We start from the raw sequence: 23,814 nt of genomic DNA, 5'->3' as shown, positions 1-23,814 counted from the left end.
TTACCCGTCGCAGATACACAGTGATGGAAAACAAAGAAATAATGATCTGTTACTACAGATCAAGTCCAACAAGAAGAGGATATCTAAAACGAATGCACCAGTTCTGGAAAGAACAACATCCAGAATCAGAAATAACAGAACAGAGACTAGCAGATCAACGCCGATTTATAACACGAAATAAATATTCACAGAAACAGAATTGGACGAACTGCAAAGGTTTACCCAGGGCAAAGAAATCAAAGCCTTACCAGAAGTAATTCAGAATGTAGAGGCAAACCAGGGGGAGTTGGCAGTGAAGGAATCTAGCAGAGATATACAACTGTTCTCATTTGGAAACCAGGCACCTCTACCTCAGGAAGAACAAAACCCTCTAACTAAAGAAATAAAAGAATTGAAACAAAGAATAACTGAGCATCTAGAACAGCACAAAAACAATAGAATAAGGCTACCTGCATTGAAGCTTGTTCCAAAGAAACAGCTAGCACAAGCATTAAAAGATGCAAATATTGCAATATCAAGTATAAGCACCAATTCATTGCAAGAAACAAACCAACTAATGTACAGCACAGCTGCAGTTATAACAGAATACCTGGGGTGCAAAATCAACAAAGAAGAAAAACAAACAAACAGTGCACCAGAAAAATGGAAGGTTAGACTAGAAAATAAGATCAGCAAGTTAAGATCACATGCAAGCAAGCTAGAACAGATGAAAGAAAAGAAGCTGAAGAACAAGAAGACCAAAGAATACCTAATCAAGAAATACCACTTAGAAACAAGGAAGATCAAGGAAGCACTGGAAATAATAAAGCAACAAATAACAGCTATAGCCAGGAAAATCAGTAGATATGAAGCTCGAATTGCAAACTATAGGCAGAACCTCCAATTTCAATCCAATCAGAAACGTTTCTACCAATCCATCAATGGAGAAACTGCAAGGAATCAGTCAGTACCTGACAAGGAAGAAACAGTGCAGTTCTGGAAGCAGATATGGGATAACCCAAAGAAATACAACAAGGATGCGGCTTGGTTAAAAGAGGTGGATGCAAATAAAACAGAAGTTGAAATGAAAGAACTAGTAATAACAACAAAAATGGTAGAAAAAAGAGCAAAGAAAATCAAAAATTGGTCAGCACCAGGTGAAGATGAACTGCATGGGTTTTGGTTGAAACATCTAACTGTTATACACCCACTCATTGCCAACAGTTCAACAATATACTACAAGGAGGAGAAATTGAAAAGTGGCTAACAACTGGGAAAACCTACCTAATAATGAAAAATCCAGCAAAAGGGGCAACACCAGGTAACTACAGGCCAATTACCTGCTTACCAACAACTTTCAAATTACTAACTGGTGTAGTAGCTGATGCAGTGCAACAGCATCTAGTTGAAAACAATCTCTTTCCACCTGAGCAGAAAGGAAACCGCCCCAACAGCAGAGGAACAAAAGATCAACTCCTAATAGACAAAATGATCTTGGAAAACTGCAAGAGAAGGAAGACCAACCTGAATGTTGCATGGATTGACTACAAAAAGGCATTTGACTCTCTGCCACATGATTGGATAATAAAGTGCCTAGAAATAACAGGAGTCAGTAGAAACATCAGAAAATTTGTGCAAAGATCGATGGCACAATGGAAGACACAGTTGCAGATCAATGGTGAGAGGCTGGGAGAGGTTAATATCAAGAGAGGAATATTTCAAGGAGATTCATTATCACCATTACTATTTGTTATTGCACTGTTTCCTCTGTCAACAATACTGAATAACTCAGGACATGGCTATCAAACATCAAAAACATCTGCCAGACTATCCCACCTCCTTTATATGGATGATCTGAAGCTGTATGGAAAAACATCATCTGAAATAGAATCGCTGCTCAACACTGTCCGTATATATAGCCAAGATATTGTAATGGAGTTTGGCTTGGACAAATGTGCCACACTTACTATCAAACAAGGAAAAATAGTGAAAACTGAAGGAATCAAGATGCCCCACGAAAATAACATTAAGAGTCTGGATGAGGAAGAGTACTACAAATACTTGGGTATCCTTCAAGCTGACAACATCAAGCACACTGAAGTCAAGAAAAAGATTAGAGGTGAATACATCAAGAGAGTGAAGAAGATCTTAAAATCCAAACTCAATGGAGGAAATACCATAAAGGCAATCAACACCTGGGCAATCCCAGTCATTAGGTACACAGCTGGAATAGTGGACTGGACTCAAGCAGAACTAAAAGCAATGGATAGGCAGACCAGAAAAATAATGACAATGAATCATGCCCTTCATCCACGCAGTGACATTGATAGACTTTATCTACCAAGGCAAATAGGTGGGCGTGGAATGCTACAAGTACATCAGATGGTTGAAGAAGAAAAAATGGCTTTGGAAGAATATCTGAAGAACAATGATGAAGATGCACTGAAATTAGTATATCAGGAAGGCTTACTAACTACTGGAGAGACCAAACTGGCCTTCAAGAAAGACCAAATGAAGAACAGAATAGAGGCATGGGAAGACAAAGCACTACATGGCCAATACATGAAAAAAATAGCTGGGAAAGCAGATAACAATAAAACCTGGCAATGGCTAAGAGCAGGAAAATTGAAGAAAGAGACCGAGGGACTAATTCTGGCTGCACAAGACCAAGCCTTAAGGACAAATGCATACAAAGTCAAAATTGAGAAGACAGCAACAGACAGTAAGTGCCGCCTATGCAAAGAAGCTGAAGAAACAGTGGACCACTTGGTAAGCTGTTGCAAGAAGATTGCACAAACTGATTACAAGCAGCGGCATGACAAAGTAGCAACAATGGTGCATTGGAAGATCTGCAAAAAATATCATTTGCCTGTAAGCAAAAACTGGTGGAATCATAAAATAGAGAAAGTCATAGAAAATGATAAAATTAAACTGCTCTGGGACTTCAGAATTCAAACAGACAAGCACCTGCAACATAACACCCCAGACTTAACAATTGTCGATAAGAAAGACAAAAAAGTCTGGATAGTGGATGTGGCAGTGCCTGGAGATAGCAGAATAGAAGAGAAAGAACTGGAGAAGATAACAAAATACAAAGACCTACAAATAGAAATAGAAAGACTGTGGCAAAAGCAAGCAAGGGTAGTACCAATAGTCATAGGCTCCTTGGGTGCAATCCCAAAACAACTGGAGCACCACTTGAACACCATTGGCATTGACAAATTCGCTATTAGTCAATTGCAAAAGGCAGCCTTATTAGGAACTGCTTCCATCCTGCGACGATATCTGTAATACCATCAAACATCCACATCTGCCTATCCCAGGTCCTGGGTAAGGACTCGATAGGTAGACAAAATGCCAAATCCAGTCTGAACATCTGGCTGACTGTGCGATGATCGATAATAATAATACTGTTGGAAGGGATCTTGGAGGTCATCGAGTCCAACCCCCTGCTCAGGCAGGCAGGAAACCCTACACCATTTCGGACAAATGGCTGCCAAGTCTCTTCTTAAAAACTTCCAGTGTTGGAGCATTCACAGCTTCTGGAGGCATATTGTTCCACTGGTTAACTGTTCTAACTGTCAGGAAGTTTCTCCTTAGTTCTAGGTTGCTTCTCTCCTTGATTACTTTCCATCCGTTGCTTCTTGTCCTGCCTTCAGGCACTTTGGAGAATAGCTTGACTCCCTCTTCTTTGTGGCAGCCCCTTTAGCCCCTTCTGCTTGACAATGCTAGATTTACTAGTAAATAGTATACATTGATGCTTGTTAATATTTCCTCCTTCACCATTACCCTAAAATCTGTACTAAACTTTTGCCATTGTTTTAATTACAGTAATTTAGCCTAAGTTCAGACACTGGACCATCCTCTGATTCTCTTGCTGAAAAACAGTTGACCTTTGGTTCAAATGAAATAACAAATTAAGTTTCCTCAAATAAAGCCAAGAAGAAAATTAGATTTACAAAAGATGAAGCATACCACAATTCTCCATGCCACAAAAAGCAGATTACGTAGAGTGCAAAGAACCTTTAAAGTTTATATTTGCTTGAAATATCAACAGTGAAGAATTTACTGTATGTCAAGCATGTTGACTTTCTTAGCAGTCCAGATGTGCTAGGATTGGAAGTATCCTAATTACCCAGGAGGCCCACGGAGTGTGAAATGTCTTTCCTCCTGAAGCTCTGATGTACCATGATGGGAATGTTTCAGGGTCCATAAATGCAGGCTGTTATCATCCAGTAGGGTCACTAAACGGCACTGAAAATTATCAAGAGGAACAGAGATAAAGCAACCTTTATTACCTGCAGTAGCACATCAAGAACTAAACTATTGTTTTAAGCTACAGTCCATGACTAAGCTGAAATAAAATTCCCATCTGGGATGGGACAAAGTTATACAGAGATAGATTTGTTACAGAATCTCCACTTTAGAAGTCTATTCCAAGATAGTAGCTAAGAGCAACAACCAGGCCAATAGATAAATGCTCACATATTTTATAGAGCTGGACAGCTTATTTCAGCACATATACTATATATACCAAGCACAAGAACCCCTTTTAAGACAAGATCTATCCTATAAAAAAAAAAAGTCTGGCCTAGCCATAAGGGACAGGGCAGTGATGATAGGACAACATAGGAATTGGCAGATGAGACGGGGAGGGGGATGGCTATGTGTGTGCGCGCTATGTGTGAAATAGACAATGAACAGAATGCAGATAGTTCTCGACTTACAACTGTAATTAAGCCCAGAATTATGGTTGTCATTGGAGTTGCTAAATAGAGGTCAGACCCGATTTTATGACATTTTTTTGCCATAGTCATTAAGCGAACCCCACAATCGCTAAGCAAACACCATGGCCATTAAGCAAATGCCATGGTTGTTAAGCATATCAATTTACTCAAAATGGATTTTTGCTAGCTTTTTTTTTGTTTTTGCTGAATACCAGAAGTAAATGCTGGAAACTGGCAAAAAAAAGTAGAAAATCATGGTCACGTGACCATAAGATGCAAACAAACATAAAGGTGAGCTGGTTGCCAAGTGCCTAAAATGCTACTGCATGACCACAGTGTGGGTGGTCGTGTGTGTGTATGCACGTTTGTGTGTGCACGTCAGGGCAGACTACCTATACAGCTACTAGTAAAATCTGACAGGGTATTTAACATCCTAATTTTACTTATTTTGAAAGAAAATCAATAAATCTGTTTTGCTGTTGAATTCCAGCTGTTTGATGGGGGGGGGGGTTACCAAGAGCTGCCATTAAAAAAGGGGAGGGAATACTTTGAAAGATTTATCACAAAGGTTATAAATTGCTCACACTGGTATATAACAAAGATAAATTAAAAAAAAACATGCAAGGCCTTAAGAAAAAATCTATATCAAAGCCGACCAAACAATTTGCACATTTGCGCATTTCAGAATATAAATAATCTTACCAACATTCACCCGATTTGATACATGGCATCTATTTAGAACATTGATTCTAAAGTGGTTAACCAGAAAAAAAAATCTACAGTACAGTACATTTGCAGTCAACTGACAAGTATTATACAGTACTAAATGTTATCACAAAGTCATATTTAGCTGCTTTTGACACAGGGAATATGTTCTGGACATTCGGGACACACTTGATATTTAACATGCTGGGAGAAAAGTGGCCCGAACAGGAAGTTACTTTCAGTTCTAATGAGTACCGTATATGCCGGCGTATTAGGCGACCCGGCGTATAAGACGACCCCCGTCTTTATAGCCGGGCCGCATTCCTAGAATGTCGTCTTATATGCCAGAAACTACCAGTATTTCCGGCGTATAAGACGACTCGGCATATAAGACGACCCCCGTCTTTGGCGCCGATTTCAGCGCTCGCGGAAGTCGTCTTATACGCCGGCATTTACGGTAATATACAATGACTTAATCACATAAATCAAATGAACCTGAATTTATTAGTTCTTATTAAGAGTGTGCCTCTTTGGTTCAGACATTTGTTCAGCAAAATGGGATTGCTCTGCCTTTGTATTTTTTTGTATTACTTTCTGTGTTTGGAAGCCATTTCCCTAATCTATTTCACCTTAATATAAATTCATTAACGTGGTACTATAAATTTTTAGAAATGTGGAAAATATTTGTAGTTGGGTAGTAGGTGTTGGTGTTGGTTCCGCTGATGATGTTACCTAGCCTGGTGATGAAATGTTCCTAAACTAAACAACAAGCTTAGACAACAAACCACCACCGACCATAAACTTTTACCCTGCATGATGTTGTCAAACCTACTCCAATAATATTCCATTTCTTGTATTGCCTTAAAATTCTGTCCATCAAGTCTAAGCACTCCAAGCTATTTCTGGGCTTTTCATAGTGTTACACAATAGTAAGAACTTAGACAAATTGTGTTTTAGATCAGTTAACTCAAAGTTACCTGAGCTACCAGTTTCCAGGGATAAATTTTACCTAGCTGATAATCTGAATTCCTGATGTCTGAATTAAACACACACCCTTTTTGAAGTGAGCATTTTTAAATCTGCCTTTTTCACTTTTGCATTCTTTGGATAGGTTAATTTTTTAAAGTGGTGTGCTCCAGACTATTTGTTAATGCCCAACCCTAATCACTATTTTAGATTTAAAATTAAATATATTGAACACCAAATTGACACTCAGCAGAGCATACCAGTTTTCCTACAGGTATTTCCTGATTGAATGGAATATACAAATGGAATATTAAAAAGTACTACAAAATGCAGGATCTTTTTCCTAAGTTGAAAATATTGAAGGAAATTACATGATACATTAAATATATAGCTCTTTGCTTTCTTTTTTTTATTCCTAGGTGAGTACATGACACTCCAATGTAACACAGCACCACTGGCAGAAGACATTTAAGAGAACTGTGCAGCGAAACAGATTCAAAGGGGAAAGGGGGATTTGGTGTGTACGTGTGAACATACTCATTGTGTCTGTTGGCAATGTTTTAATCAAGCTGAAAACACACAAACTAATGAAAAGAAGTGTTTGTTTAAAAAATTTGTGGCGCATGCAGCCATGCACATTCTGAATCACCCTTTGAATTCAGATCAGTGCATAGCCCTGGTATTTAGCCTTTTTAAATGTTTAGCCCTTGCCTTCCAATCTGCTATTCTCCAAACACAGAGTTAAAAAGAGATAACCTTCATATTGGTGCTAATAGTTGGTTTTTTTAATAAAAAAAAATCCTGCAGGACATTTCAGGCTGCACGTTACTGGGGAAAAATGTTTACATCATTTCCTTCTTTCACAAACACATAGCCCCAATCCAGAGGAGGGTCCCATAGGGAAAACAAGACGTATGTCTAATCATACGTCTGATATACAGATAGTCCTTGGTTAAAACTGCTTAACAATGGGAATCATGGCAGTCCCCACTACTGTCATTAACTGACTCCCACAAATTGTTAAGTGAGGACCCACCCTGATCCAAACCATTCACACCCTGGTCCCTCCCAGCCCCAAGCCTTGATAAGGTAAGGGACTGCCTGCTCTGTCTCCTCTTGAACTCCACCCACATGCCTCTCTTCCCACTCCATTCTGCCCTTTTGGCTGCCTGCTGACCCACTTCCAACTGCCCCTGCCACTCAGCCCTGACACCACAGCACTTACCAGTACAATACTGGCCTGGGTCTTCTTTCAGACTGGTGCAGTCAGAGTTTCTCTCACATCCCTTCCAGGGTCTCCATTCTGCTCGACCCAGGGTCTTCTTTCACAAAAAAGCCAGACATATGAAAGTAGGGCTGACTGCCCTGGCATAAAAGGACCCAGAAGCTGGGGCCTTCTTTCATGCACCAGACTTCTTTGGCAAAAACAAGCCCTGGGTGGAACATGAAGGGAGAGCCTGGCCGGCATGCAGCAACCCTGGATGGGGCACAAGAGAAAGGCCCAACTGCACCAATGTAAAAGAACATGGTGTGAAGGAAGATCACAAGGGTGGAGTACTGGTGTGCGTTGCAACAGGTCTAGACAAGGACAGCTGGTGGCAATGGGTAAGCAGACAGCCATAACAGGGTCATGACTCTGGGTGGGCCTGAATTCTGTTCACATGACCACACAGACACTGCAATGGCCAGAACTTCGAGGACTGGACATAAGTCCATTCATTCAGTATTATCATAACTTTGAATGGAAATTAAGCAAAGTTGATCTCTATACCATAATGCACATTTTAATGAATTGCTCAGATTGTTATTTAAATGTTCCATTAGCTGAACAAATTTAACCAGCAGCATATTCAATCTATTGCAGAACTCTATCACATTCAAGGAGAGCATAATTGCCACTGGGTAAGTTCAAGCTTTAGTTTTATTTATTAATTCAATTTATAAGGACAGGAGTCTGAATCATCTTTAGGATATCTAAATGGAATGAACAGGAGACAGGACAGTTCATGATTCTCAAAGCCTTCCTCCCAGTAACTACATCAAGCAGTGTTGGGTCTATCAGGAAGGTGGCAACAAAACATGAAAGAAGATGACAACAAAGCTGGAATCCTCCCTCTGACAGGTTCTGCTGGAGCTGAGATCCAAAATCAAAGTGTTCCTTTAAATATATAGGATTGGGGAGCTTGGAATAAAATGAACGTCAGTTCATAAATACTCCAGGGATCATACTGAGTTACCAGCTACATCAGTGCTATGTAGCAAGTCACATTAAAACGCTTTCATTTTAATAGTGAGTAATTGCATTATCGCCAAGGAATTTGGTTGCATCAGTTTTACTCACCTGTTCAGGAATGAAATGTATCTGCATGACGGTGTTGGTCTCTTCATGTAAGCCCATGAATTCCACACCTGGAGCACCATAACTGAACTACTATTGAGGTCAATAGCGCTGAAGTATACATATATTACAACTGACATCTTGCATGAACAATTAGTTATATTTTAGGACAACGGTAATTCTTTTTTGTATTGTATCTAGAATTAGGCTGATTACACTTCTTCTAATAACATTTTTATATGTTTGAAATAGCTGAGGATTATTTCCATTAATCTGAAGAGAAGAAAGCAGAAGTATAGCAATTTACTCCTTGATTTACATGAGATCCCGGAGTAAAGTACCCTGAGCGCAAAAGGAAAGATGACTTATAAACCTAACAAATACACTAAAATGGAAAAGGGTTTTTTCAAAGCCTTTCCTGATACTTTCTAACAGGTTTTTAAGATTTATGTTTTTGAGGGGCTTGATCACATGCACCTTTTTTTAGAATTGAGCAGGATGGAGTGACTGAAACTTGTTTATTCCCAAGGAGGGTCACGTTTCAATCCACAAATCCAGCTATGCAGATGATCCAATCATACAATCAATTTGCAAAAGAGGAGCCAATTAAAATGACAATTATGTGGAAAAGCATTCAGATTCTTGGCCATCCATTTCCTTCACTCTTCTATATTTAACCGGGTTCATGCCGCAGGGATAAGCATTTATTTTAGATATTGGGGTTAAATGAAAGAGAAGCCATTTTAAAGCAGTCTCTTTTTTATTTCAATCTCCAAACTAAAATTGCCATTTTCCATTCCCCATGAGAGAAACTAGCTTAACATGGCACAACTTGAGCTCCTAGGACTTCACTCTGAAGTGATTAGGTTATCCTGGTTCAAGTCTTATCCCCATTTCAAAGACAACCGACTTAAAGCAAGCTAGCATTTTTCCATCCTACTCTCCCAACCCATTCTGCAATACAGCGATAACCTTAGTACTATTCACGTTCACAATTACGTTTTATACGATGAGGAAGAACAAGAACAGCAAATATAATTTGAATTCTGATTCTATCCACTTTAGCCTGCTGGTAGGGAACAGAAAGAGTGAACGGAACCAGGAAATCTCTTCTGCATTTAGGAAGACCAAATATCTTAACTGAGCTGTTATTTTTATAGTCTAATAATTTAGATAATGTGCAGAATTTTTCAAATGAAGTTCTTTCTACAGACTAAGAATGAGGGCTGTGCAGTGCTTTGATTAAAGTTTTTAAAAATGCTTTGTACACAGTCCCTAGAAAAGGCACAGTTGCTTTAAAGAATTATAGATATGTACTATTTTTGGGTTCCATAGCATCTTCGGGGATTCTAGTCTAAAGCATTATATCTATTAAGTGTGCAACTAACCTACTTTCTCCCTTAAGACTGATTCGAATGCAGAAATAAACAACTGAAAGGATACATTTTGATGGCTCCTGCCCGGGTCCCAATAGCCATAAGATGGAAGAAAGCACTGTAGCCCAGAGCACTTGGCTGATGAGGAAAACCATGTTCAACGGTCTGATGGAAAAGGAAAAGATGAACCAGCAACATACATTATACATGAAGACAAAAAGCTGTGCAAAAAGTGAACTTACATAAGAACAAATTTCACCATAACATCTGGAATCAAGCAATATAACATTGAAATAAAGTACTTCTTCAGACAAATCTTACAAAACCAATCACACTTAAAGACATTATAGAACAATTTCCTCTAGAACAATAGCTCAGAAATAGTTTAAAATCCTTTTACTGTAAAACATTGATAGCACTCATCCAGACGAGGTGTCAGTAAAATCACTCTCAAGAACCTTTATTTCCGGAATTTCCATATTTATAAGGTGACCAACTTTTTTACAACAAAAAGGAGGACACGAATAAATTGAAGAAAAAAATATCATAAATAAAAGAAACATTGTATTTATTGCAACAATAATACAGAATACCCTATAATACGATAAATGCATAATAAAAAACATTTGTAACAATAACATTTTATATTGTAATTATGCTTACATGCCTATTAATTATTTAAATGAGTACTTTTCCATTGAATGAGTATTTTTTGTCAATGTATCATTTTCTAACAATATATTGGAAATATTTGAACAAGAAATATCCTTCATATTGAATTTTATGGCAAGTGCTACAGCTGGAGTATCAACATTCAATCTCGATTTCTCAATTGTCCAAAAATCTACATGGCTGGACTGCACGGGGGTGGGCAGCGGAGGCAAGTGTTGTGAGCCAGGCACTCCAGGAGGCCACTTAGTGTGCAGGGTGAGGTGGTGGCAGCACAGGTCAGCACTGCGTAGACCACCAGCTGGCTCGGCCCATGGAAGGTCAACTGCCCGCCGCACCCCCGCCCACAGCAGCCCCGCCAGCACCGCTGCCCTGCCGTGGAGAGCCGGCCCTGCGGCTCACAAAGCACCAGCCGAGCCAGTTCCGGCCCTGCAGCCGCCCCCCAACACCACCGCCCACCCTGCGCATCCCCATAGAACCAGCCCCACAGCTCACAAAGGCAAAGCACCAGCCACGCCGGCTCCAGCCCAGCAGCCACCCCCCCAGCCACCCCCCAGCACCACCGCTCACCCTGCACATCCCCGTAGAGTCGGCCCCGTGGCTCGCAAAGGCAAAGCACCAGCCGCGCCGGCTCCGGCCCTGCAGCCGCCCCCCCCCCAGCATCACCGCCCCCCTGCACATCCCCGTAGAGCCGGCCACACGGCTTGCAAAGGCAAAGCACCAGCCGTGCCGGCTCCGGCCCTGCAGCCACCCCCCCAGCCTCCCCCCAGCACCACCGTCCATCCTGCGCATCCCCGTAGAGCTGCCCTTCGGCTTGCAAAGGCAAAGCACCAGCCGCGCCGGCTCCAGCCCTGCAGCCGCTCCCCCAGCCGCCCCCCCAGCACCACTGCCCACCCTGCGCATCCCCGTAGAGCCGCCCCCACAGCTCACAAAGCACCAGCCATGCTGGCTCCGGCCCTGCAGCCACCCCCCAGCCGCCCCCAGCACCAGCGCCTACCCTGTGCATCCCTTGTAGAACTGAATAGGGAAGATCAAGAGAAACATACCGCTACAGTCTCCTTCAGCTATCTGCGGAACTAAGTAGGAGATGGTGTAGTTGGGTAGCAGTGAGGGGTGCAAAGTTGCATGTGCAAAGTTTGCCGCCCAGGTGTTTTGGCACGCTCAGCAGCAATTCCTATTGGCTTTTGAAAGCCAATAGGGGGAGTAGCACAGTTCAGGCAAAAGTTGAAAAAAACCATCAAAAAAAAGGTCCCGGAACGCCTTCTGAGCGTTCTATGAGGGAAAAAAAGCCCTGCAGATAAGTCTTCAAATATAGAAAAAGAGGACATTTAGGAGGACATTTTCGAGGGAGGACTGTCCTCCCAAAAGGAGGACGGTATATGGAAAAGGAGGACATTTAGGAGGACACTTTTTGAGGGAGGACAGAACTCAAAAAAGGAGAACAGTTGGTCACCTTAATATTTAGCTTGTTAATGTTAATTTTAACAAATTCTTTTCTATGTGCTGTAGGATTTTCTACAGTGGAGACCTAGCAATCCTGCACAGCATTGCCTTTACTCTGTAAATATATCAGATCACAAAAACATGCATCCTATGGCCTTATATAGCTAGACCTTTAGTCCATATAGGTATCATTAATCTTAAAAACAGTATTCCAAAGTACAAGTAAAGCAATTTTAGAAGCAAAGCAGGCAAACAAAATATGTAGGAAAATATATAACCTGGTTTGAAGATTGCTCTAATCCAGTGTCCCCTACCCATAAGTCTGGTGAATAAGCCACAAGGATTCTATTAACAGAACATCTATGCCATCAAGCATGGTTTACTAGCCAGAGGTTGTAATAAAAAAAATAACTGGATATGCACAAACATGTAAAACATACTTTCTCTTTCGCATTTACAAGAATCAGTGATTCTTCAGGCATAGATGTATATGTTAAGTGAAGAGAGAAGTTTTGCCCTTTACTATATTGAAAATGTCATCTGATATTTCTTTCTTCCATTTGCAGCCCTCTACTTAGGAGCAAATACACAAACCATGGTGAAAGATTTTTAGAATAAGGGTTTAAATCAAACCCCATTATGGCCAAGATGCTGAGAACTTTTGGGAACATATTTCTATACTATGAAACTGAGCAACTCTGTTTGCTTGACAGAGTCATCAACAATTAACAATCTGGGAAATATACTAACAACAGAAGTATTTATTTACTGTAATGATTAGTGTAAGGCATAAATAGATGGGCTCAGCAGATAATCTCGCTGAAGGAGACAATTGCGTCTTTTTTATTCTTAATGCCAGAAATATGACACAACTGACAAAATTTATAAAGTTCAGCTTCAAATCAGTCACATTTCTGGTTTGATAAAAACCTAAAACTACAGCATGATCAACAGTATCTAAACTTACTTCTTCCAAAATATGGATGTATCTAGGACTGTGCAGAATAAAATTATTCTCTTGTGAAGCGTGTCATGGATTCAATCTGTATATACAGAATTAATATCTGCAGGTGGAAGAGGTTTTCAGCTTAGCTGAAACGCCACTGGGTATCATTTTAGGGGCTTTTTCCAAGCAGGATACATGGGATGCAATAGAAAGCCAAGTTGTCTTATCATGATAGTATCCTTCAAGAATTACTTGCAATAACTGGCTGTCTGAAAAGAGGCAGACAAAAGACCTGTATATGTACAAATACTGAAGTGTCTCTCCAGGGTGCCTACAGATAGTCCTCAAGTTATGACTGTAATGGAGCCTGCCCATTATGGGTATACGTCATAACGGTTATAAAACAGATCGGTCACGTGGCTGACCCAATTTTATCATATTTTCTGTGGCCGTCATTAAATGAATGCAATAGTTGTAAAACAAAGGCAGCATGGGCACCATGGTACTTTTATGCAATGTCTTATAACAACAACAACAACTATAATAATAATAATGATGATGATGATGATGATGTTGGAAGGAACCTTGGAGGTCTTCTAGTCCAACCCCTTGCTTAGGCAGGAAATCTTATACCAGGAGTGTCAAACTTGCAATGTCACGTGACGTGACGTGACGTGACGTATCACAACTTTTTTTCCATTGCCAGCAATGGGGTGGGCATGGTTTCAGCATTGATTACATAACTGAAGCAAATAAGCTTATGAGTTTTATCAAAGCATCTTTTTCAACTATACTCGGCTACTATGAATGCAATGGACATTACTCAGTATTTATTATCTGCAAGTATTTTAAGCCCCATATTTAAGAAAAAAACATGTTAATGTTTTAAGTCCACAAAGCGTATCACAGTGGTCCCTAACCTTTGTGGCTTGGCGGCCTGGCTGGGGGGGGTGGAGATGGGAATTGGGCCACGTGAACAATGGGTCGGCGCTCATGCGTGCGTGCACACACAGCCCTTGTGCAAGCCGCCAGCCAATGCACATGCACACTCGACTTGCGCAAGTGTTAGGCCGGCGCACGCACAAAAGAGTACCCACCAGCCTGCTCCTCATGCAAGTTGAGTTGCGCACACACACTTGCCCCAGCCAGCAACTCGCACAGCCCCAATTCTGAACAGGGCATGACCTGGCAGTGGGCCATGGCCCATGGGTTGTGGACCCTTGGCCTATTTATTACACAAGTGGAAATCTTTCAAGAAATTTTATTTCCACTGATTTTACCAGCCTGAACAACATACGTTGTTTGAGAGCCCACTCACCCTCAGGAAAGTATATTTAGCTGTATAGGAAAGAATAACTTTATTTATAGTGCTTTGCTTTCAGTTTAATCACAATTAGCTACATTTTATAGCATTCTAACTCTTTGTAGCACAACCAACATGGCCACTGATAAATGAAATTTATTTGGGCATAAAAACAAAAATATTCAGATTTTGTAAAAAAAAAAAAAGAAAAGAAAAAAAACCTAAGATGGTTGCACCTTAGAACATAAAGTACAGAACCAGTAGGGGACAGAAGCAGGTACACCTGGAGTGGGTGTGGAAGGAAAGAAAACAATGAAACCGTAGTGGAGAGCAAACAAACATACACACAGAAGCCAGCTCAGTTTTGCTGACTGATTATGAGCCATCAAGTTGGCTTTTATTTAGGGAAAGTATATTTTATTCTCAGAACATGGAACTCCATATTTGGTTGTTTGTCACGGGCGGGGCCAACTTTCAGACAAGTGAAAGGATTTTCTCCCAAGTCTCAGTCAAAAGTGACACTATCATGTTATAGCCATGAGAGAAACAAGCTGCTTTCTGAATCTGCCCTTAGAAGTACAGCAGATCAAAACTTGGCAACTGCTCTGCCACCACACAAGCCTGTACTTACCCCAGTGAACAAAGCGGGCTGGAAGACCTAGCAGCTTAAAGAACTCCACTCAGGTATGAATCAAGTGGATTGCTTCCAGGTAGGTAAAACTCAGGTGAAACCAGCCCGTCTGGCAGCTGAACCTGGCTGATCAGCTAACTTCACAATTGAGGACATGTCTGGCCCTGCAGAACTTTACAACATGCCATACCAAGAAGAGGGAATTAAATTTCACACTGTGCTACTCATTGGTCTGAGAATTTTTGTAAGATAGAACCACAGGTGTTCTTAGTATCCCCAAGTGACAGCTGCTTATGTTGCTGGGATACATGTACTTATAAGTGAACAAGGCACTCTCTGGTTAGGAGAGAAATACAGCCTCCCTCCCACCCACCCACCCACCCACGGACCACATGCTGCAACAACACCATAGAGATACTGTACTAAAAGGATAATCTCTTTCAGTTGCGTATCTGCTTTTGGCCTTGCCTGGGGGGAATGCCTGAGTGAACAGATCAATGTTCCCTTGTTTTAAAGATATGTCTGACCATACAGTGGACATGCATATAAGAAGGAAAAATTCAAGAGCAACAAAATGAGGAAAAACACTCAAAATAAACAAACTATAAGACAAAATCTTTTTTAAAAAAACAAAACCCAAACAGTCAAATTCAAAAGATAGCATTTGTTTAAAAAATGTTTTATATTACTCTGGGAAGACTTAAACAATTCAAACAGAACTCAATTGTTGCCATAGTCTTACATTTGTTTCACTTTCATTTGGAGACAGATTAAATCAGGGGTCCCCAACCCCCGGTCTGTGGACAAGTACCAGGCCACAGCATGCCAGCAACCAGTCCGCACAAAGAAGGAAAGCCCCATCCACGGGATGCAGGCAGCACACAAAACCACGCACCCTCCGGTCCCTGGTGCCCAAAAGGTTGGGGACCTCTGGATTAGATTATTTCAAGAAGGAAAATGTTTTAATGAAGCTAGAAATACCCCAAATATCTGGATTTGTAATAGTTTGAGGTTGAAAGCTCAGTTGTTCGAAGTTTGAAGTTCACCGTTCTGACTCTACTGGAAGTATTGTGTAATAAAACAGCTCCAGGTTGAATTTGAAAAGAGGTCTTTTTGAGTTTGGGAGAGGGAGGACTATTTCAAGTGTTCAACCAGACAGATATTCTTCAAGCTCTAAACCGTTTGCAATGTTTTATATATCTTTAAAAGCTTGAGTGAAACTAATTATGAGAGCTGCCATAGGGTGTGCCTGCCAATACTGCAGCTTTTGGGGAATCAGTCAGTGGATTCTCTCTCCACCCGATCCCACAATGCAACTTTGTTTATGTACTTGAAACTCACTCCTCTAATACTCTTTATTTTTGATGCAGCTTTTCAGGGAGGAAAACATTTTCTTTTAGATTAAGAATACTAATATTTGAATTTTACACACTGATAATACAAATGATATCTATGGTTTAGAAGACCCAGTCTTCCAGGCAAATAGGAATCCCAAGTTGAATATTCACAGTAGCTTTGGGATTTTGTTTATTTATTCGCCAAAAGCACAGTACTCACAACACCAAGGAGAAAGACTCGAAAAGCTGGTTTGCTTTAAAGCAAAGACTGAGCTGTAGGCATTATTTGTTTGCAGTTAAGTATACTTATATGTAACTGAAGCAGTTTGAAATAAAAATTGGGATGCTACATGGCCTCCAGAGATAAAAAAAATGGACTTGCAGAAGTCCTTGCAAAATGTGACATTTTAGCAAGGTTTCTTTTAAAAGAGAATTGATATTTAGTCACTTTTAAGATGTATTAGTTAAAGCAAATCAATGGATGAAGAAGCTATCAAAGTGTTCACTAAATTAATGCTAAATTGAGCCACCCCGAGTGATTTGCTGAGGTAGGAGCTATAGAAATCAAGTAAATAAGTACAGGTAGTCCTCAATTGAATCCAAAATTTGTGTTGCTAAGTGTGACATTTGTTAAGGGATTTTCCCCCCATTTTAGGACCTTTTGTGCCACAGATGTTAAGTGAATCACTGAAGTTGTTAAGTTAGTAACATAGTTGTTAAGTGAATTTGGCTTCCCCATTGAGTTTGCTTGTCAGAGATTGCAAAAGATGATCCCATGACCCTAGAACATGCAATCGTCATGAATCAATTGCCAAGCATCTGAATTTTGATCACATGATGATGGAGATGGCTCCAACAGTGGTACGTGTGAAAAACATGTATGTCCCTTTGAGCAGTGTGACACAGTGGTTAGAATGCAGTATTGCAGCCTACTTCAGCTCAATGCCAACAGTTTGATCCTCACTGGCTCAAAGTTGACTCAGCCTTCCATCCTTCTGAGGCCGGTAAAATGAGGACCCAGACTGTTGGGGAGCAATAAGCTGACTCTGTAAACCTCTTAGAGACGGCTGTGAAGCACTATGAAGAGGTATATAAGTCTAAGTACTAAGAGGTGTTGTAAATCAAGGACTACCTTGACTAAGTAAATAAGTAAGTAAGTAAGTGGGATAGGCAAATTTCTGTGGTTCTGCATAGGGTAGGCCAAAGGGCAGCGAATGGGGTGAAACAGGTGAGTGTCCCGTCTGAGCCACTTTCTTAAATAGTCACAGCTGAGAACCCCACAAGGTGCCCCCTCCAAGGCTGCACCCATCACTGCTTTCATGAAGCAGAAGTGGTGCTGCTGTTGGCCACACTGGTGCTTGGCTCTGCAAAACTCACTCTGCACCCAGGAGATAGGCAAAGTGGGCGGAATTGAAGTAGTCCAGGTAGGACAGGAAAATATATGGTGGGAAACAGCGCAATAGTCATAAATGTGACTGCTCAGAAAGCGCCCAAATTCTGATCACATGGTCATGGGAATGCTTCAACTGTCGTAAGTGCAAGCAGTGATTGTAAGTTCATTATTCAGTGACATCATAACTTTGAATAATCACTGAAAAAAATGGAAATAATCTGAGAACTACCTGTAGGATTCAGAAGCCATGTATTCTCAGTTGTGGCACCTGTTCTTTGAAATAATCTTCTCCCAACACAGGCCTTGGCCCTGATCCTATAATACTTTAGGGAGGCCATTAATATCTAGCTCTTCCCCCAAGCCTTTGGGCCAGAATGAATAGAGTCTCCACTCTTAGGAGCCATCATGGATTCAGTCATGTTTACCATTTATGTTTACTGTTTATTTGGTTTTAATGACAGGTTTGCTTTGCTTTTCCATTTTTTTTTTCCTCACTGCCCAGAGTTAAAACTGTTTTGAGACAGTGGGCCATATAAATGTTGCAAGTAAATAAATAACCAGATACATCAATAAATTCATTGTTTCATTGTGGTTATCTAGTGAATAAGCAATGTGTTAATTTAATAGCTACATTTCTACTGCACATTTAAACATTCTAAGGCTTTCCACGCACCATTACACCATATAAAATACAGCAGGCAATCTTTTCATGGCTCTTAAAATGCAATCAAAATAATGTGCAGCTAAGAAGAGTTTCCATGTAAAATGGGCATGACAAACCTTGTAGAGACAATAGCTCACCTAAAATTGCACAAATATGCCGCTCAAAATCAGTATTTTGGTATCCAATGTCAATGGTGCAATCTTAAGAGGTTTTTGAAGACCATAAAAATGGGATTCAGGCTACCTGAGATTTGGTTCTAAGCTCCCTATTCCAGTGTAGGACGAAATCTATACTATGCCGGTACAGATAGCCCTCAACTTACAACCATTCGTTTAATGAATGGTTACAACCATTTGAAGTTACAACGGCACTGAAAAAGTGACTTGTTGACTATTTTTCACTTATGACCATTGCAGCATCCCTATGTGGTCACGTGATCAAAATTTGGATGCTTGGCAACTGGCTCATATTTATGGCAGTTAAGTGTCCAAGGTCATGTGATCATCTTTTGCAAACTTTTGACAAGCAAAGTCAATGGGGAAGTAGATTCACTTTACAACCAAGCTACTAACTTAACAACTGCAGTGATTCACTTAAAACTATGGCAAGAAGGGGTGTAAAATGCAGCGAAACTCACTGAAAAACTATCTCACTTAGGAGTGGAACTGTTGGGCTCCAACATTATGTGATTAGGAATTATGTGATGATATACAGTAGATTAATTAATATTTAACAATGCAATTGAGCTCAATACTGCAAATTTTTAACCTTAACTTTAAAAGAACCTTCCAGAATGTAGCTGTATTTCCAATGATTTTTTACTTCATGGACATTATTAAAGAAAGATTTCCTGGGTTGAGTACAATTTAATGTTTTAAAATAAATTATCATTCAATAAATCTGATTGCTTTGTGAAATTTGTATAGCAGGCATATATTTTTTTTTCTGCCCTGGGCCAATTCACCACAAATCACACCAATCAGGCTAAACATGTAAGTTAAAAGTACTGCCATCTCATGATTTAAGAGAGAGAGAAAGAAAAGGGTCAAGGATGGATACTTCCTGCACTCCAGTTTATATTTAGCAAATGAAACTTAAGTGTGTAAACCAACTGCAAATGAGAATCTGGTTACCCGAATCTGAATATCAAAATTATATTTTCAAATGAAATCATTTTGGTGGCTTATCTTTAATGTGGAATTCCATGCATGAACAACTGAATCTGCAATTCTCCAGTTCACTATGAAGAAGTATGGCAATTAAATGCCTCAATTTATCATTCCTAAAGTAAAATAATCACAAGGCCAGAATGTAAGCTTTGTGTTGTTCTCCAGGTAGTGTGGGTTACAATCCACTTTCCCTGTTAAACAGCTGACTGTCCTCTGAGTAGGAATGATAGAAACTGAAGTCTCTCTGGAGACCAGCAGGGGAGGGAATACAATCACAAATTACTTTGGCTTTCTACAACTGATTTTTGAATAGCACTGCTTAGTCATAAAAATCTTGGGAAGTAAAACACTGAAGCTATCCCAGTGCTTCTCAGCATTTGCAAGAGGTGTGTTAACCTATCTTAAGGTTTCCATGCAAGACTGGCCATAATTCAGTATTGTAAATCAAGTCATATTTCTTTTCCCTCAGTTGCTATATATCTGCTCTCTTTTTCATAACTGTTAAGTCAGAGAAAGTGACATTTTTACAGATTTACACAAAAATTAAGCACTAGTAGAATATGTAAACACCACAAAAACACTCTACCTTTTACTTCTTCTAGATATAGTTAACCACCTCTTAGCAATAGCACTTAGACTTATATACCGCTTCACAGTGCTTTACAGCCCTCTCTAAGCGGTTTACGGAGTATTGCCCCCCAATAATCTGGATCCTCATTTTACTGACCTCAAAAGGATAGAAGGCTAAGTTCAACCTTGAGCTGCTCAGAATTGAACTCCTGGCAGTTGGCAGAATTAACCTGTGATACTTCATTCAAACCACTGCACCACTCTTCTTAGCCACCACAACTGGGACAAGCAACCCTATTGCTAAATGCTATGGTCACAACGTGAAACATCACATAAACCCAACTTGCAATTTTATTTCCCTATTTTAAATTCTGCTTGTCTTGCACTGTAATGGTAATCATCTGACTGTGGAACACTGCAATGGTCATAAGCAGAATCACTTGCAGAGTGATAGTGACTACGTGACTGTGGGATGCTGAGATGGTCACAAATGTAAAGATTAGTCGTAAAGCTATTTTTTTACACTGTCGTACCTTTGAATGGTTGTTAGAGGAGGGCCACCTGTTGTTTACTGCACTGTTTGTGATGTTGAGTTCAAAGCAGGTTTCAGAATGTAGAGAAGCTTATTTTCAGTTAACAGAAATCTATTTAGAGTTACTTTAATAGCCATATCAGTATTAGCTTTTCAGATTTTTCACTAAATAATCATACCAACTGCTTTCATTTTTAAAAATAAAATTTAACACTCCTCCTACTCGCACTGAAAGGGTGCATACAAGCCTGTGAATTGTACACTGCCCTTTGCTTATTTAAAAGCAGTACTATATCCAAACCACAATAGCTGCCATGTGCTTCCACGGAGGGAACATATTGCCAGAGAAAAAGACTTTGTGTCTTAAAAATTATAATTGAAAAGTATGAGTTCTAAATGGCCATCTGGAATTCAGGAAACCATCTGCAAGGTTAAGACATGAAAATATATATTAAAAAAATCTATTGTCTCAATAGTAGCATAGGTCCAGTACAAGGTGAAGATTGATTAAATTTTATACCACCAACTCCCAACAACTCTGGGAGGTTTTATCAGACACTTTTGTATTTCTTGCTACGTTCTAAGCTAAGCCAAAAATCAAGTATGATTATGGGCAAACTGCATTTGGAAGAGTCATAGGGTTAAAGAGTCCCATCTCTTCCATACTTCAATTCACCTGAATCAGCAATGAAACATGAAATATGGAAAAGTTCTGTACTTGTTTCCTCTCAGATCTTATTCGAGCTCTGTGACGTACCTTGTTAAACTGAAAAAGGTCACGCTTGAGCCTTTCTCTTACGGTATCATGTCCAGGCCTCAGAAATCTTCTCATTTTCCTCTTTAATCACGAGGCACCAAAAGCTGTAGAGAAGGCAAAAATATATTTAGAGACACTTGGATATCAGCTACATGCAACGGACTTAGATAGAAATAAAAGTGAAAATTCCAATACTGCAGAAGAGAATATCTGCAGCTCAGGGTTGAACTGTGGAGTTCTTGATGCTCTCTGAGCTTGATAGTTTGCTTGCAGACTTTTCATCATCCAAACAGGTAACATTATCAGCGTGAGGGAGTGTAGGTAGCAAAACTGATTCTTAGTTGATTGATGTTGTTACCAAATTGTCCGCAAGCAAATAGCCAAGCTTAGGGACTACTAAGAATTCCACAGAATGAAACTAGGTATCTTTCATCTTTAAATTAGCAAAAAAGAGATTACACTACAGATCAGAGGTTAGGTAAAAGATTCCAGTAGGTTATTTAAAAGGTCTTCAATATCCCAGAATGGTAATTAGTACTAGTATCTCCTGTCACAGCAAATTCAAGTTTATTGCATATGGGAGAAAGGAAATAGGGAGCTTAGTCTCCCCTTAAGTATAATACAGTTATCTACAGTTGTTAATAAAACATATTAAAATAATGTTACATGCACAAATATACATTTTATGTGTTATGTTATTATGAAGACATTTCTTCTATGTTCATATTACCCAGCTCTATAATCTAAATCAAGAATCCAGTTTAAAGGATTGTCATTCTACTTTGGCCTTTATTAGAATTGATTTATTGCAAATATTTCTAGGAATTAAAAACCCCATATCCTTAGAGATATCTTCTAATATATTTTACTGTATGTCATTTGGGACTGGAATGGTTAAAGCAACACATAAGCACTTGAAATTAATTGTGGGCATTGGTGCATACACCCACATACACATATACACCTCATTTTAAAAGGCCTAGCTATGTACCATATCAAATATGCTGTCATAAGACCATAACAAATACCATTCTGTTAACTGGTTCTACTTACCAGGACACTAGGTTTAAAAATTGTCCGGCTCCAATTTAAAAGATCAACTATTACTTCAGAAATATTAGAACAAAGCAATCTATTGGATACCAATCAAACTGACTGGCCTCGCAAAGGTCCCTCAAACTAGGCCTATAAGTTGATATAAATGTGAATGGCAGGTTCCAGTGGAGAAAGGTGATCCCCCAAGTAAACTGAGTGGAGATTAGGACTGAATTAGTCTCAGGGATGGCAATCAATGTGATACTATATAACATATCTCAACTGACTTTAGAATTGCACATACCGATAACGCTGACATAGCCAAGACCTATTCCACAAATCATACAAAAACCTGTAACACCACCTGTTGAGCAAGCTCTCACAGAAAGATCTAAAATCCACAATACCATTTCTAATGTTATATCAATCAAGTAAATTAAAAGGATATCATGGTTAACAGCATATTCAAATCTCTGAAAGACCCATCAGAATATATGCATTTTTTAAATCTATTCCTCAGTGTAAGTCATATCAGTACAACCTAAACAATTTACACATAGAACACAGGCCTGAAACCAGATTGCATGTGAATCTTTTCACAATTATTTTTTATCCTTTTAATGGGTATTATAATGAAGGTGTCCTTGACCGAGTTGAAGATGGCAGGATCGTAATGGGTATTTATTTTTGCAAAGGAATATCAAATTTAGGCTGTATAGACAAAGAGGACCTACAGCCAGTTTTATGTTTTGTCTATATTTGGCCTAGAAACCTTAAGTGAAATTCTGTTCCAATAGAAGGAGTAAAGTTCTATTAAAATTATGTTTTAGAATTGCAGCCACTGTTGAAGAGAAACAAGTAGAAAGCAAGGTTTCCTTAAATGAGATGTTGAAGACAATAAATAAAAAGATATGCAACTCCAAATAACTATTTTTATGAAAGCACAGGAAAGCTCAAAGAAGAAAATGGTAAAACAATAAATAAGGTCTGCATCACCTTTGAGTATAGAGTACTTGTATCTTTTCATATAAAATGTTGTGTATCTCTTGAAAAACTAAAAAAACAACGATCTAAATAGAAAAAGAAATTATTCTGAGTCAGTGCAATTTATAGTCCAGAGTTCACTTGCCTTCATTTGCAAAAAAAGCTGGGGAAAGTTTATGACCATAAAGGAAGGCCAATTTAAAAGGAGAAGGCTGAGAAATCGAAGGTTACCGCCTCAAACGTAAGATGTGCAGGAATAGTCACACAAAAGGCACTGTGGATTGAGCAAA

General features: G+C 39.6%; 1 protein-coding gene across 4 annotated transcripts in view; it reads right to left on the bottom strand.

Moving 5' to 3' along the window:
- LLGL2 (LLGL scribble cell polarity complex component 2) overlaps window positions 1-23,814 on the bottom strand; it is a 66,778-nt gene that overhangs the window by 30,826 nt on the left and 12,138 nt on the right. For all 4 annotated transcript variants that reach the window (XM_039342941.1, XM_039342940.1, XM_039342942.1 and 1 more), the window contains exons 2-5: window positions 21,506-21,609; window positions 10,159-10,256; window positions 8,719-8,800; window positions 4,115-4,233 (exon numbers count right to left, since the gene is read on the bottom strand). In XM_039342941.1, the coding sequence (XP_039198875.1) occupies window positions 4,115-4,233; window positions 8,719-8,800; window positions 10,159-10,256; window positions 21,506-21,580 (374 nt within the window). In that variant the 5' untranslated portion in view covers window positions 21,581-21,609. The remainder of the gene's footprint in view (window positions 1-4,114; window positions 4,234-8,718; window positions 8,801-10,158; window positions 10,257-21,505; window positions 21,610-23,814) is intronic.

The sequence above is a fragment of the Crotalus tigris genome, unplaced genomic scaffold (genome assembly GCF_016545835.1).
Source record: "Crotalus tigris isolate CLP2741 ecotype Arizona unplaced genomic scaffold, ASM1654583v1 scf7180000017814.3102382, whole genome shotgun sequence".
NCBI lineage: Eukaryota > Metazoa > Chordata > Lepidosauria > Squamata > Viperidae > Crotalus > Crotalus tigris.
Note: the sequence above shows the minus strand (reverse complement) of the source record. Positions and strands in the feature narration are given on the sequence as shown.